This window comes from Lactuca saligna, chromosome 2, assembly GCF_052625555.1.
Source record: "Lactuca saligna cultivar CGN05327 chromosome 2, ASM5262555v1, whole genome shotgun sequence".
NCBI classification, from domain to species: domain Eukaryota; kingdom Viridiplantae; phylum Streptophyta; class Magnoliopsida; order Asterales; family Asteraceae; genus Lactuca; species Lactuca saligna.
The window spans coordinates 126,966,722-126,981,836 of record NC_136418.1 but is presented as its reverse complement, the minus strand read 5'-3'; the positions used below and the strand labels follow the sequence as shown (position 1 = coordinate 126,981,836).

Below are 15,115 nucleotides of genomic sequence, written 5' to 3'. Positions count from 1 at the left end.
TTGATTAATACTAGATGATGTTGATCAATGATATAATTGAAGAAATCTGGATGATCGTTGAACGTTGGAGAAGAAATTTGGATGATGAACGATCGAGTATAATGAATTTGAATTGTTATCAAATTATCTACAGTTACATATCTGTGTTGAAGGATATCATATCATATTTACAAGTTTATCACCGTATATTTTAAGTTAAGATGTTAATTAAATGATTGGCCGAGAATGATTCCCCCATTCTCAATCTTTTTTTTTTCTCAATTGAACCCTCCTCTATATATGTACTATCAATTAATTATCTATGTTATTTTTCCAAATTCATATTTTTAATTAATAAATATGTTTGAATGTCTGAAAAATATGTTTTTCTTAAGAATATTAAATTACAACCTTTTGTTTAAAAAAATATTACAAACCTTAAACCATTTATTCGAACAAAACATCAATTTTTTTCTAAAACTATAAAAACAAAGATAAGTAAAAACAATATTAAATAATAAGACGATGTTAAATAATAATTAATTTAATAAAAGTAAAAGAAAAATAACTATGATATCAACTAATTTATAATAGAATAATTAAAAAGAAAAAAAAATTGATCATGAGTTTGATAGGAGCTTATTTAAGAAAAAATAAGGGTTAATTTAATATCAGTCTTTTAAGTTAAACTTGAGAACAAGACGATGTAGGGATTCCATTTCAATTTAATCATTTAATTCACGGAAAATGTCTACACAAACAAAATGACAAAAAAAAATAATAGTAAAAACATGAGTATAAAAACTGATATTATAAAAAGATAACTAAAAAAACAAAATAAATTTATTAAAAAATCACTTGATTGTAGCATTCCAAAATAACAACACTTTTTGGTCTATACTTGTATTACATCTTCTACACTGACAACACTTTCCAAATAAACCTTTTTTTTCAAATTTTAATAAGAATATTTCCAAAACATAGAATGGCTGCAAAACTATATATATATTATATAGTCCACAACAAGCTGCAAAATCATCAAACAATAACTAATCTATTTACCCTTAAATAACACACATCATCTACACACCTTGTTCATATTAAAGAACACCATTTATGTCAACTTTGGAGGATCAGTGCTGATTAAATTCGCCCATAAATTTGCAATTGTTACAAAATATGCATCTCCATTCCATATCACCATCTTCATTTCTGCTTACAACACAAAAAAACAATTATAGGGTCAGTTTGGTAATTTCAATTGCTACTCTAATTATTCACTGATTAACACACCTGGAACTATTCGTGGTGATAAAAGTGACAGCTGGCATTGAGATTCCTCTTCATCAAGATTGACAATTGAAAATTCATCAAGATCTCGAATATGACTAATGGACTCTGATAAAGAGTCAACAGATATAACCTCCTCAAATCCTGAAGTTGACCACAGAGAGTCACATTCTGCTAAAAGACCATAAAGCCCCTCTAAATTTACACCATTTAACAGTATCCACGGTTTGTAAAACTTAACTGCTGCTCCTAATATCACCACCACTCTATAAATCTCTCCAATGGCATTCACAAACTGTTTACCTGAAACCAAAAAAAAAAAAAAAACCAGATTAAATTTGAGATTGTGTTATAAATTATAACACAATCACAAATTTCATCATAGCAAAAAGCAAAAAGCAAAAAGTACCTTGTTGTTGAGATAATATTTGATGATTGATGTTCTTTTGTAATGATTGATTCAAAATCCATGTGGCATGTTTGAGTTCTTGAGAGCATACTTGAATCACCTTAAACCATTGAGTGACATAATTACATGCTTCGCCCTTTGGAGCTAATTTCATAATTTTCAACACTCTTGTAATGTGGTTGACCAGGTCAATGGCTGTTTGCAAATCTGATTCTGCCTAATCACAAGATACAAGTTAGATTTTATGCTGATAATCCCTCAATCACAAATAATAATAAAAAGTTTGTAACTTTATATTTATATGAATTGATAACTACATACTAATGGCAATCTTTTTGATATGTTATATTCTGAGTCGAATATTAGAAAATGTGGCTCATGGAGAGTTTTGATATATTGGTTTAAAGAAATAACTCGTGCCACGTCATCATCTTCATATACTTCTGTGGATATTATATCTTTTTGGTGAAGCTTCTCAAAGGCCTCCTACGATATGGAAAATAAGTTATTATTTTTATATAATCATCAAATTTACTAATACAACAAATTAAAAAATTTTAAAAACCTGAATTTGTTTATCAAGAGCAGCCACTTTAATATCTTCACCAGCAAGAGTAGCAATAATTTGAGCTTTCTGGATATAAATTAAAATATTACCAATTTAGTGATTTACTAAATCAATATTTTAAATTAAAAACATTTTTAGTAGAGCACTGACCTTTAGACCATGAAGATGGTGTCTTGCAACAAAACATAACTCATCCTTTAAATTGGAATATAAATCAATGAAATTGTTTAGTTTCTCTTTAAATGATAAATTCTGATTTTGAGGTTTTGATTGAGAGGAAGCATCCTTGAATTCCCATGAGCCATCATCAAAATTATCATCACCATCATCATCATCATCATCATCATCATTATTATTATTATTCACTACATTAGAAGTGATTGGCTCTGATTGGCTGTACAAATCGGATAAAATATCATTTATTGATAAATTTGAGCTAAGAGTACGCATGTGTTTCCCATGTGATGATGATGATTTAAACAATTCATGCTCAAGATTTAAGGAATTATCAACTTCAGTTTCATCTTCAATGCCAAAAATGGAAAGTGGCACAGGTTGTTTATAATTCTTTGGACTTGGCTCGTATCCCTAAAACAATCAAAGAATCATAAAAATAAAATTAATAAAAGGGTTGATGAGATGAATATTGGCAACAAACTATCTGAGATTTTTTCATTAATGAATGAAAATGCTATAATAAAAGATATAATGGTTGGAAATAGAAGAATAAAACAAGCTTAAATACTTAAATCTACCTGTGGCTTTGATCCAGCTTCTTGAAATGATATCTCAACATTTTCATCATCATTTTCATTACCCTCAACATGAGGTTGTGACACAGTGGCATCTTTACTTTTGTTTGACTCAGTTTGAGAGAATGAATCTGAGGAGACAGTGTTTTGAGCCACTGGACTTTGTCTGAAATCAAATCCATTGTGTGAATAATCATTAAGTCCATTTGGAAATGAAAATAGATCATTTGGTTTGTGAGAAGCATCATTAAGAACCAATGGGGAGTTGCTTTCCTCAGATACTTCCTGCATGTTTATGTCAATCTCAAATTAGACTTGGTCAAACCAAATAAAAGGGGTAAGTTTTGTTAGGTTTCAAACTTACAAAAACTAGTCCTTGAGTTCATTCAACATTGATATTGAAACATGTGCCACATATTTTCAAGAAATAACAAAAAAAAAAGCCATGTGATTGTGTACCTTCTTCTTTGATGGTTGTTCCATAAATGCAGCCTCAAACTCCCCAAAACTATCAACACTTCCACCTAGTGGATTTGAATTTAACTCGTTTGTGGTATCTTTGGAATTAGCTTTTATATCAGCTGCAAATCCATTATGAATGTTTATGATTGGCTTGGAGTTGAATCCACTATCAGTTACATGAGATTCAACAGAAACTCCATTGTTTGGTGCTCCAAATAGATCATTAGGCCTATGCGAACCATTGTTTGGTGTTCCAAACGGATCATTAGGTCCATGTGAGCCATCTTGTACACTTGGAGGAGACACAGTCTTCTCAGAACGTTCCTAAAAGAGAGGATTCAAACAGTCAAGGTGCACTCTTTTCCTATGGCGGAGTGTAATTGTAAGCAGACGCATCAAGTGAAATTCCAGAAAAGGGACTACGATCTCAATACTAACATGAATCAACAATCATTACCTTATTATCCTTCCCATTTTGCGCTAACTTGGACTCTGAGTAGGCATCCATGAATTCCCAGCCGCCTTCATCATCAGATCCATGATACCCAGAAGCACCAACTGAATGAAAGCTAAAAGAACTCAAGGATTCCGATTTTGAAAAAGGATCCTTGGATACAGCTGAATTTCTTGCAGTATAGTTCAATCCATTGCCATTATCGGCCGCCTTTGTGGCAACTGAATGAAAGCTAAAAGAACTCAAGGATTCCGATTTTGAAAGGGGATCCTTGTATACAGATGAACTTCTTGCAGTAGAGTCCAATCCATTGCCATTATCGGCCGCCTTTGTAGCCGTCTGCTGCTGTCTCGGACCATAAAGATCCGAGATCAAGTCATTGATACCCAGATTAGCATTACTTTTATCAGAATTGTTATTGGATGGAAAACCACTATTACCAGGAAAAGATGATTGCTTAACATCATTTCCTGCCACAGGCATAACCGGTTTCTTATCTTCCTCCTCCTCCTCTTCTTCACCTCCAAATAGAGATAGCGGCAAAGCTCCTTTTATCTTCTCCCACTTTGGCGTTGTCTGTATCTGTGGCTGCGGCTGTGGAGAATTAAGATTGTGATCTGTTGCGTTGTTTCCGACAAAATTGAAATCCCCCCAATCGTCATCGTCGCCGGTGGTGGCTGGAATCTGAGAGGAGGAATTAGGCGTCGGCTGGTTAGAGGCGAATGTGAATTCACCAAAAGAGTCGTCGTCGTCGTCGTCCGCCATAACTGTGGGTTGCTTTTCTTCTCCGACGCTCCGAATGGTTTGATGCGCACAAGATGGTTTGATCAATATCTTCGTCTTGTGCTCAAATTGTGAGGTTTCATTGTGAGTTGGTTTTGCATCGACACATATGGGGTGTTTGGACGTGCCTTTTAAGGGTTTTCAGGTTTTGCAAAATTACACAAAGAGAAATGATACTTTTAGTTGCTCTTTTGTATGATAAAAATTGAATCTTTTTCTAAATCTGATTCCTTTTTCTGATTCACAATGTTCTTGGTCTATGGATTGTCAAAATTAACGGTTAAATTGTTAATAAGTGGAAATAACTATTTAATATTTACTGTAAAAAAAAAAAAAATTTTGTGTATTCATCTAGATTTAGTTTTTATATATATTTTTTATTCATTTAAATCCTAAAAATAGAAATCAAAGTCGACTATTTTATACTCATTCATCTTTTAAAAATAACACTTTTGGTTTAGATTTAAAAAATTTTGATCTAGATTTTTTAATGTTATTATAAATTTGATCTAAAATTTACGTCGTTGGCCCAAATTTCAGAATTTGGTTATGAATTCATTATAATTTTTTTTTTTTAGAATATTTTTTCTCAAAAAAAATCAAATATATTTTTTCTTTATAAAATCATATTTATACAAAAAAAAACATATTTTCACATAAACAATCTTATATTTTTTATATAAAAACTTTTTTTAAAAAACTTTTATGTATGCAAATATCTATTTATAAAAATAGGTATTTATTAAATACATAAATATATACAAATTCATTTAAAAAAATATATATAAATAAACACGTATTTTACAAGAAAAAATGTATAAAAACATCTATTTTTGTAAAAACATATTTACATGCATCCAAATAAATATTTGTATACATTTCTTATATAAAAACATATTTCTATATTTTTTATAAACACCTATTTTATAATAAATGCACTTGTATTAAAATATGTTTATATAAATGTATACAAACACGTATTTTATATAAATATATTTAAACACGTTTTTATAAACATATATATACAAACATGTTATTATTATTATTATTATTATTATTATTATTATTATTATTATTATTATTATATATATATATATATATATATATATATATATATATATATATAACACAAACATGTTTTCGATAAAAAGCTTCATTTGAGAGGTAGATTATCGACCATTAAATTATCCTTTTAAATGTATACTCTAAATAATAGTTATATAAGAATTAATATCGTAAAATAATAACTCATACTTAAATTCAAAATGAATTTTGATCACTGATAAAAAAAAATGTACATCATTAAATTAAAAAAACAAAATTTATTGTCATACAACTTTCTTTTCAATCCACACGACGTTATATTTTTGTTTAAACCCAAAATAATATATCAAACGGGTTAATTTCCAAGTTATAAGTTACCATATTCCAAAGCAAATTAGATTTCACTGTTAGGGTTTAGATTTTATGTGAAAATATGGTTTTTTTTTGTATAAATAATATTTTTTATGAGAAAAAACATATTCAATTTTTTTTTTTTGAGAAAAAAGTTGTAAAAATACTAAAGTTAAAATGAATTCATAACAAAATTCTGAAATCTAAGCCAAAAGGGTAAGTTTTTGACCAAATTTGTAATAAAATTTAAAATCTGGGTCAAAAGTGTAAATTTTATACCAAATTTGTAATATGGGCCAAAAGTGTAATTTTTAAAAATTGGATGACCTGTTAAAGAGGTTAAATTGAATACTATTACTGATTTTTAGGACTTAACTGAATAAAAAAAATATATAAAGATTAAGTTAATTATGAAGTCAATATGTAAGGACTTTTTTTTTTATAGTTTCCCTTTTAATATTGAACAAAATGATCATTGAATAACTTAATAAAAAATGCTATGTTTTTTGTTTTTGGGTAAATGAAAATTTTGTTTGGCATTTTGGACTAACTTTATGTCATTTAAAAAAATATATGACAAAAAAGTATATTCAAGACTAATATCTACTCTAATAAATAAATGAGTTTTTTTTTACCACTTATCACACTCTCATTCAATTTGTCAAATATCATTTTTATGGTTATTTTGAATTATTATTTTTTTTTCACATTTCATTTTATAAGTTTTTTTTTTTTTTAAATTTCACATAATATTTTAATGTAATAATTGCAATAAATATATTAATAAATGAATATCGATTTCATTAATGAACTTACCTTTTAATTTCAAAATTTTCAAACTTAAAACTCATTGGTTTCTTTTGTTTAAATATTTAAATTGTTTGTTTAAATTTAAAAAATAAAACAAAACATTTTCATTACAATAATTTATTATTTTTCTTATTTTATTATAAATTCAAAGTTCTCAAGTATTTAGACATATATATATATATATATATATATATATATATATATATATATTAAATTAACCCATGTAATACATGGATCACACAACTAGTTGTTGACCATTTGTGAATCCAGACAAATTAAAACTATTCTAGAATTTTGAAGAAAAAATCTAGAATTTTGAAGAAAAAATCTAGAATTTCAAGAGATCTTTATTTTTACTAAAATCCAACAACAAATTAAAGAATAAAAAACAAATGAAAAGGAGATATGATAAAAGGACTCGGGTATATGACACTTAAATGGAAAGATGGTGATATAGATTTCAAACCGGCCATTTAAAACATAAATAGAGATAGGTTTTTGATTTTTAGGTGCAAATAAGAAAAAAAAATACATTATATATTTTGATTAGTCTGAATAACTCATTTTGAACAAAAGAAATTGATTTTTTAAAACACACAAAACTTTGTATTTTAACTAAGTTCTTCATCCGTAATAGTCATTTTTCTTTATATCCTTATTTTTTCATTAACGTCATCTTATTACATTATTATTAATAATAGCATGGCCACACCTTCCCTCCCAAACTGACAGTTGACCATGACAAATAATTGATAAAGATGGGCACCAATCTTTTGTCAAAGTTAAACTCAACAGTGAGTCTTCCACAATAAAACTATAAAAATACAACATTACTACTTCACATCCACCCTTCGAGATCATTGACATATGGCTAATTTTTATCATTCAAGAGCAAAGTTTCTCACTTGATGATGGCATTGGGCTTTATTCTAAATTGTTTTTACCAAAAACACTAATAACAATAACAAAAGTCTAAAAATAGAATAAACTTAAATCTATTTTTAACTCACCAATGATTATTTTGCTTAACATTAAAAGAGGTTAAACTATAAAAGAAAAAAGTGTTACAACATTTGAAGATTTTGATTTCTCGAGAGAGATTAGAAGTTGATGAAGATGACAAAAGACTCACATGAGATCTTCTCTAGAGATATCCACCAAGCAAGAGTAAACTACTTCAGGATGCTAGTAGTCACTTGTATTGAGTTGTTCTTAAGACATTAAGACTTATACCAAATAATCCTTGAGGATAACCAAATTATAAAGCCTTAATGTAACAACCCAAAATTTAAGACCAAAAATTTCTTTAATAAATCATTACTTAAAGTAACATCATCATTCCAAAACATAATATGAGTATAAGTTTTCAAAACATATGTTCGTTATCAGAGTAAACATCCCCAGGCTGTCTAATCTATGGTGTGTGCCATGCGATCACCCCGAGCTCTTCCCTCCGCTACCGGAAGTACCTGAAACCAAAACTGAAAACCGTAAGCACGAAGCTTAGTGAGTTCCCCACCCTACCACATACCATGCATAACCACATACTGCACATACTTGGCCACGCCCCCTATCTTGGGCCTCGCCCCCTACCTCGGGCCTCGCCCGCTACAACGACCCCGCCGCTTCAGGCCCCGCCTGGCTTCGAGCCCCGCTCGGATACAGATCTGTTTTACTTAGGCCTCGCCTGTCACAGGGCCTCGCCCGTCAACAAATAATAACACATAACATTTCATAACACATAACTAACACATGCAACTGGTTCTGTCCTAAGGTCTCGCCTTTCCTGGGCCTCGCCCATGTCCTGCTACTGAGGAGTCATGGAACCCCATCCATGCTCCTAATGGTAGTGAGGTACGGGCCTAGCCCACTCTCACTCCTGTTCTAATTCGGGCCTCGCCCCTAATCTGCTACTAGTGAGATATGGAACCCCATCCACACTCTGCTATTGGTGAGATACGGGACCTCGCCCACACTCACCTCCCTACCAGGTACATACATGTATCACACAGACAACAAGTATAAACTATCATATATAAACAATTCCTTGGGCGCCCGCCCGCTATTACTGGACCTCGTACTGCAAACAATGCTAGCATACTGTGCCTAGGGCTAACCCCCAGGTCTTCTACTCATAACTACATGGGCCGGCATTGTGGCCTTAGACCCATTCACACAAAGGGAAACTCACCTGAACTGGTTGAACTTGCTGATGATCTCACTAGCTGCTTCCCGACAACTCACGGAACTCCTGCTCCCCTTGCTCCCCGAACTACCAATATCAATGCAACACTGAGTCTAACTGACCCCCGAAAGACAATCAAGTCCACCCTGGTCCAAAGTCAAAGTCCTGGTCAAAGTCAACCTTCCAGGTCAACCCTACTCGCCGAGTCACCCTACTGACTCGCCGAGTTCAAAATGATCAGATTCCTTTCATTCGCGACTCGACTCGCCGAGTCAGTCCATGACTCGCCGAGTCTACCGATTTCTGAGTCCAGACCTGTTCAATTCACTGAGTCTCCACCCGACTCACTGATTCGAGTCACAACTCGAAGGGTTTGGGGTTTTGCGACCTGTCTCGCCGAGTCCAAGAACAGACTCGTCGAGTCCAAGGCAATCTTCATACGACTCGACGAGTTGTTCATCCCACTCGTCGAGTTTCTCCAAAACTTCATGCTACTCGCCGAGTCCACTCAAAGGACTCGTCGAGTCCCTTCAGATCTCCTTACATGCAGAGGATTTTTGAGTCATGCATGGACTCCAAACTATAGATCCATCCTTCCCAAGCCTATTCCACACATAAAGTTGCAAACTTTACGTGTAGAGAAGGAGATCTAGGCAAGATACGCCATTAACTAGGGTGTAAGGCCAAGGGACTTCAAAATCGACTCAATGGCTGATACTTTATGCTTCTCCAGGACCTAAAACACTTGAATCTGAAGTAGCAACTCCAGATCCGGCTTCTAACCCAAAATAATAACATTATGGCAAAAGAGCCCCAACAACCACACATGATCTAGGTGCAAAAAGAGTCCAGGAACTAGTTTATTACCTCCAAGTGCTCAGAATGAACTCACAATCCCAGATCTATAGCTCCTTCTTGCTCCTCCAAGTTCCTTCTTCCTTTTCCAAGCTTTAATGCACCTTCCAAGGCTCAACTAGGAGATATGACAGCTAGGGTTTGATATCCAGGGCTAAAGAGGCAGTAAGGAACCCTAGGAAGAAGATTAAGACATTTATATAGGCCCCAAGTCCCGAATTTAGGGTTTTCCACGCACAGACCAGACTCGCCGAGTCACCTTGACCGACTCGCCGAGTCGGTCGCTTACACCTCGACCCGGATCCCGCTCGGACTCGCCGAGTCCCTCCTTGGACTCGCCGAGTCGGCCCTTAAATTAGGGCTTTTCTTTCCCTTCTTGGCCTTTGAAACTTTGGGTGTTACAACTCTCCCCCACTTAAACTAAACTTCGTCCTCGAAGTTTACTATACCCTACTGTCGACGATCAACCTCCAAAGCCCCACCATCCATTCTAGCACCAACTGCCTAACTTTGCTGGCCTTCCGTTTAATCATTCAGACCAACGCCAATCCTTACAGATAATAACTTCGGATGCATCCTGGCCATGAACATCCTGGAAACACAACTTACTCCACCGACAATCTTTCTGGTAATCTCCGAGTACTGCAACATAAGGGTCCACCCCTTCTTTCCTTGCGCGATTTCCCTGTCTTCCCAAGGCAACGCTCCATAACCATCTATCCCTTCTGCCGCTGTGAAGACCCTTTCCTCACCAAATCTATTACTCCCGCCACTCCCAGTACGGGTCATCGTTGCCAGTACCCTCTGGGCATTCATCCTGCTATCATTTGGTGTTGAGCACCCCACGATCGACTAACTGAATTCCACCATATTCTGCATCCCCGCACTGCTACTGACTAGGAATCCTGCTATTCTTATCTGGCTTCCGAATGAACTGAGGCCATCTTGGTCCCTACCATCCTATCAACAACTGGATTACCGACCCTCACCAATTATTGACCCAGCACAACCACTAGTCGCTCCCAGCGACATTCAAAGATACTTCCGCCACCTATACAGCTCAATCTATTCTACCATGCTGGCACTACAATTTCCTGGGATCCCTGATCCCCTTGTCTAGACGCTAAGATCCTACCAGGTCCACCTGTGCTGCTAAAACTCACGGGCCTCACCCACGGGTCTCACCCAACCGTACAACTGAGCCACCCGGCTCTCAGGTCTCACCTATACTGCTATCCTCATACGGGCCCCGCCCACGGGTCTCACCCGACTGTATCCTGGAGAGGCCTCTTCCAAGGTCTCATCTCTCCATGACTATACAGGCAACTCCATACCATTCTCATCCATTTTCCATTCCCGATCCCTATCTGAATGTTAGGAGATAAGGGCCTCGCCCCGACTCCGGCAACGAGCTACTACAAAATGCTACGACTGCCCCGTAGTCTTACATCACTTTCCACCACTGACTGCTGACACGAAAACATCTCCTGCTATTTGACCTCAAGATCCCCATTTCGACTCGCACGAGCTCTACATGTGGCCCTTTAACCTGAATCCGAACCACATACCCACCATTACCCTTCACACACACGCGCTGATGGGAAGTTCTCAAACTCCCATCCCTGAACTTTTAAACGCTGAACTACCCCTTTTCCTTATCCGAAATCATATACCCGATCTGGATTCGCGTGCCCTTACCCTTATACACTCGGAGGATTCTCCCCCACTAAGATCCTGCTCACACCTCGATGATCGGTGAGAAGAAATCCCAATCCTTGCTACCATAATCAATCCGCTGAGGAATCCCAAGCTTACCATAGCTAAGGATCCAACCTGTCCATTTTAAAACTTATACGGCTCCGAACTAGCGAGACATACCGAGTCCCTCCAAGGCATGCTACGGATACTGCACTCAAAGTAACCTTCTTCGATACAACTCATCCCTTAATTACTAACCAATAACCAAGGTATGCAAATGGCATATAACTCGATCCCAATGAACCCGCTCGAAAATAAAATTCTCAACCGCTAATGATGCAGAACCATAACAATATAATCATGCACAAAATAAAAGAACTGAAAACGGAAGTCGCATACCTGCAATGTCCGGCGTTGCTTGCATCTCCAAAGTAGCCATCTGAAAAGCCCTGCCTCCTACCGCAGGCGCCTCCGCATGGCCCTGACGGCCGTCTTTGATCCTCAAAGTTGCAGGAGCGGGTGCCATCACCCGTCCTGCTGAAAACAAACTAGGGCACTGGGCCTTCTTGTGGCCCCGCTGATTGCAGTGAAAACATATCAAGTCTGATCCCTGGGTGATGGTAGCAGTACAATCTCTGCTAAAATGACCCGTCCGACCGCACCTGAAACAGCCATACTCACCACCACTACCACTCCTGCACGCGCCCCCGTGCGTCCTGCCACACCTTCCGCATCGACTGCGGTCCTGATAATCCCTCGACCTTGAATCCGTTCCCTTGGGCCTTTTTCCCGAACTCGCGGCTACCTGAACCTCATCCGGCTTCCTCTTTCGGATCTGCTCCAAATCAATTTCCCTCTCCCTAGCCCGAGAAATCATATCCTCCAGAGTCTTACATCCGGACCTGCTCACGAACTCCCTGATGTCATCCCTCAGCATCTCGTGATATTGTGCCTTCTTCATCTCCTCATCCGCGACATACTGCGGAACAAGAAGGGCTCTCTCTCTGAACTTGGCGGTGATCTCCGCCACAGTCTCAGTAGTCTGCGTCAAATCCTGAAACTCCCGGGCCAACTGTTGCACCTCAATAATCGGCGAAAACTCCGCTCTAAACCTCGCTGAGAAATCACTCCAAGTCATCGCGTCCAACGCGGCATCATCCCCCAAAGCGTGACCAATCTCCTCCCACCAATCCCTCGCTCTGTCCTTCAGAAGACAGGAAGCGAGTCTGACCTTGTCCTCCTCAGGACACCGGCTCGTACAGAATGCGTTGGCAACATCAGCCAACCATCTGCTGCTAGCGATGGGGTCCCTAGCCCCATGATAATCTGGTGCCCCGCAAGCCCTGAACTCCCGAAATGTCAAGGTACGCGCTCCCAACAAAGCCATCATCTCAGTACGGAAGGCTCCCAGCCTCTCATCCAAAATATCCAATATACCCTCCTTGACCGTGCCAAAGATCACAGGAGTCTGAGCTAGAATACTGCGCGTAACCTCCGCTGATATCAACTCCCTCATCTGCTCCTCGAGCTGCTCGGCCCCTAAACCCGAGCCTAATCCCTCTCCGGCGCCTGATCCGCCCGCTGGTCCCTCTTGCAATGTCACCATACTGAAACATACAACATAACCACTATCAGAATACTCCTCCCTGCTGCAAGACCAAACATACTCACTACCAGGTTCCCGGTCTTGTCTCGGCCTTCCCTGAATCGAGTACGGATCCTCTGCTTTCAGTAGTACGGGCCCATACTACCTTCCACATCTATCCGTACTTTCCTCAGGAACTGCTTTGACTCCACCAGGTCCCTTTTTCTACTACTACTGCTCCCAGCGCTACCTTATCCTAGGCTTACCCTAGGGAAACCTTTGACTCAACTCAACCAGTCCTCAGCTGCTGAAGGCCTCCTCGCAATGCCAGTTAGCCATCACCTGGATACCATCACATGTGACGAGGCTCAGATAATCCTTCAAGTAAAAGACTCGTTCCTACAACGGTTGGACTCAAACAAGAGCTGCGCAATAGGACCAAATCCAACACTCTGAGATTATTCATCCCTGATCACATGTGACGTGACGTATCCACCTAATGGCTAACTCCCATCACTTAGAATCCCACAATGCACAAAGCAAGCAACATTCAGACAAGGGAAAATCTAACCATGACATACTCAAGCAATCATATCCACATAGCAAGAATCTGAACTAGCATGCAACACAACTCATAACTCAGGCATAACCTAATCAGGCTATCCTACTACTGACTATTCAGCACTATCATGCAGATCAAAAGCACATATAACAGGCACATAAGGCATCCTCCCTAGATCCTTAGTCCTAATCTAGCATGCTGCTCTATTAACTGATAATCAAAACATAAACTTGTATGGGTATTTTGGGGTACTTACTTGAGCTCGGTTGATTGCATGCACCACACCTCTTTTCTCTTTTCAAGTTCTTTTCTTTCTGAATTCTTTTTACTTTTATAAAGCCGTTTTCTTTCTCAGAACTCTCTTTACAAAACTATCGTTTCGCTTTTGAAAACTTTTTATCCGACCCCTCAGTTTGAGTTCAGGCACACCCGAGAGTATGCCCGAATCCCTCAAACCAAGGCTTTGATACCAACTTGTAACAACCCAAAATTTAAGACCAAAAATTTCTTTAATAAATCATTACTTAAAGTAACATCATCATTCCAAAACATAATATGAGTATAAGTTTTCAAAACATATGTTCGTTATCAGAGTAAACATCCCCAGGCTGTCTAATCTATGGTGTGTGCCATGCGATCACCCCGAGCTCTTCCCTCCGCTACCGGAAGTACCTGAAACCAAAACTGAAAACCGTAAGCACGAAGCTTAGTGAGTTCCCCACCCTACCACATACCATGCATAACCACATACTGCACATACTTGGCCACGCCCCCTATCTTGGGCCTCGCCCCCCCTACCTCGGGCCTCGCCCGCTACAACGACCCCGCCGCTTCAGGCCCCGCCTGGCTTCGAGCCCCGCTCGGATACAGATCTGTTTTACTTAGGCCTCGCCTGTCACAGGGCCTCGCCCGTCAACAAATAATAACACATAACATTTCATAACACATAACTAACACATGCAACTGCTTCTGTCCTAAGGCCTCGCCTTTCCTGGGCCTCGCCCATGTCCTGCTACTGAGGAGTCATGGAACCCCATCCATGCTCCTAATGGTAGTGAGGTACGGGCCTAGCCCACTCTCACTCCTGTTCTAATTCGGGCCTCGCCCCTAATCTGCTACTAGTGAGATATGGAACCCCATCCACACTCTGCTATTGGTGAGATACGGGACCTCGCCCACACTCACCTCCCTACCAGGTACATACATGTATCACACAGATAACAAGTATAAACTATCATATATAAACAATTCCTTGGGCGCCCGCCCGCTATTACTGGACCTCGTACTGCAAACAATGCTAGCATACTGTGCCTAGGGCTAACCCCCAG

At 37.9% G+C, this 15,115-nt stretch overlaps 1 protein-coding gene across 1 annotated transcript; it reads right to left on the bottom strand.

Annotated features, from left to right (window-relative positions):
• Positions 1 to 804: 804 nt before the first annotated feature.
• Positions 805 to 4,868, bottom strand: LOC145031540 (uncharacterized). Its single transcript, XM_078980118.1, has 9 exons — positions 3,918 to 4,868; positions 3,458 to 3,784; positions 3,002 to 3,283; positions 2,397 to 2,834; positions 2,244 to 2,312; positions 2,000 to 2,164; positions 1,679 to 1,895; positions 1,273 to 1,572; positions 805 to 1,191 (listed from the first exon to the last, which is right to left on the bottom strand). The coding sequence occupies exons 1-9, from the start codon at positions 4,677 to 4,679 to the stop codon at positions 1,094 to 1,096; spliced, it is 2,658 nt and encodes an 885-aa protein (XP_078836244.1). The 5' UTR covers positions 4,680 to 4,868; the 3' UTR covers positions 805 to 1,093.
• Positions 4,869 to 15,115: the final 10,247 nt, after the last annotated feature.

Excerpts from the sequence above, each read along its gene's own strand:
- LOC145031540 (XM_078980118.1), bottom strand. The coding sequence starts at position 4,679 with ATGGCGGACGACGACGACGACGACTCTTTTGGTGAATTCACATTCGCC. Across the intron at positions 1,573-1,678 it reads AATATTATCTCAACAACAAG|GTAAACAGTTTGTGAATGCC; the intron begins GTACTTTTTGCT and ends TTTTGGTTTCAG. Across the intron at positions 1,192-1,272 it reads ATCACCACGAATAGTTCCAG|AAATGAAGATGGTGATATGG; the intron begins GTGTGTTAATCA and ends TGTTGTAAGCAG.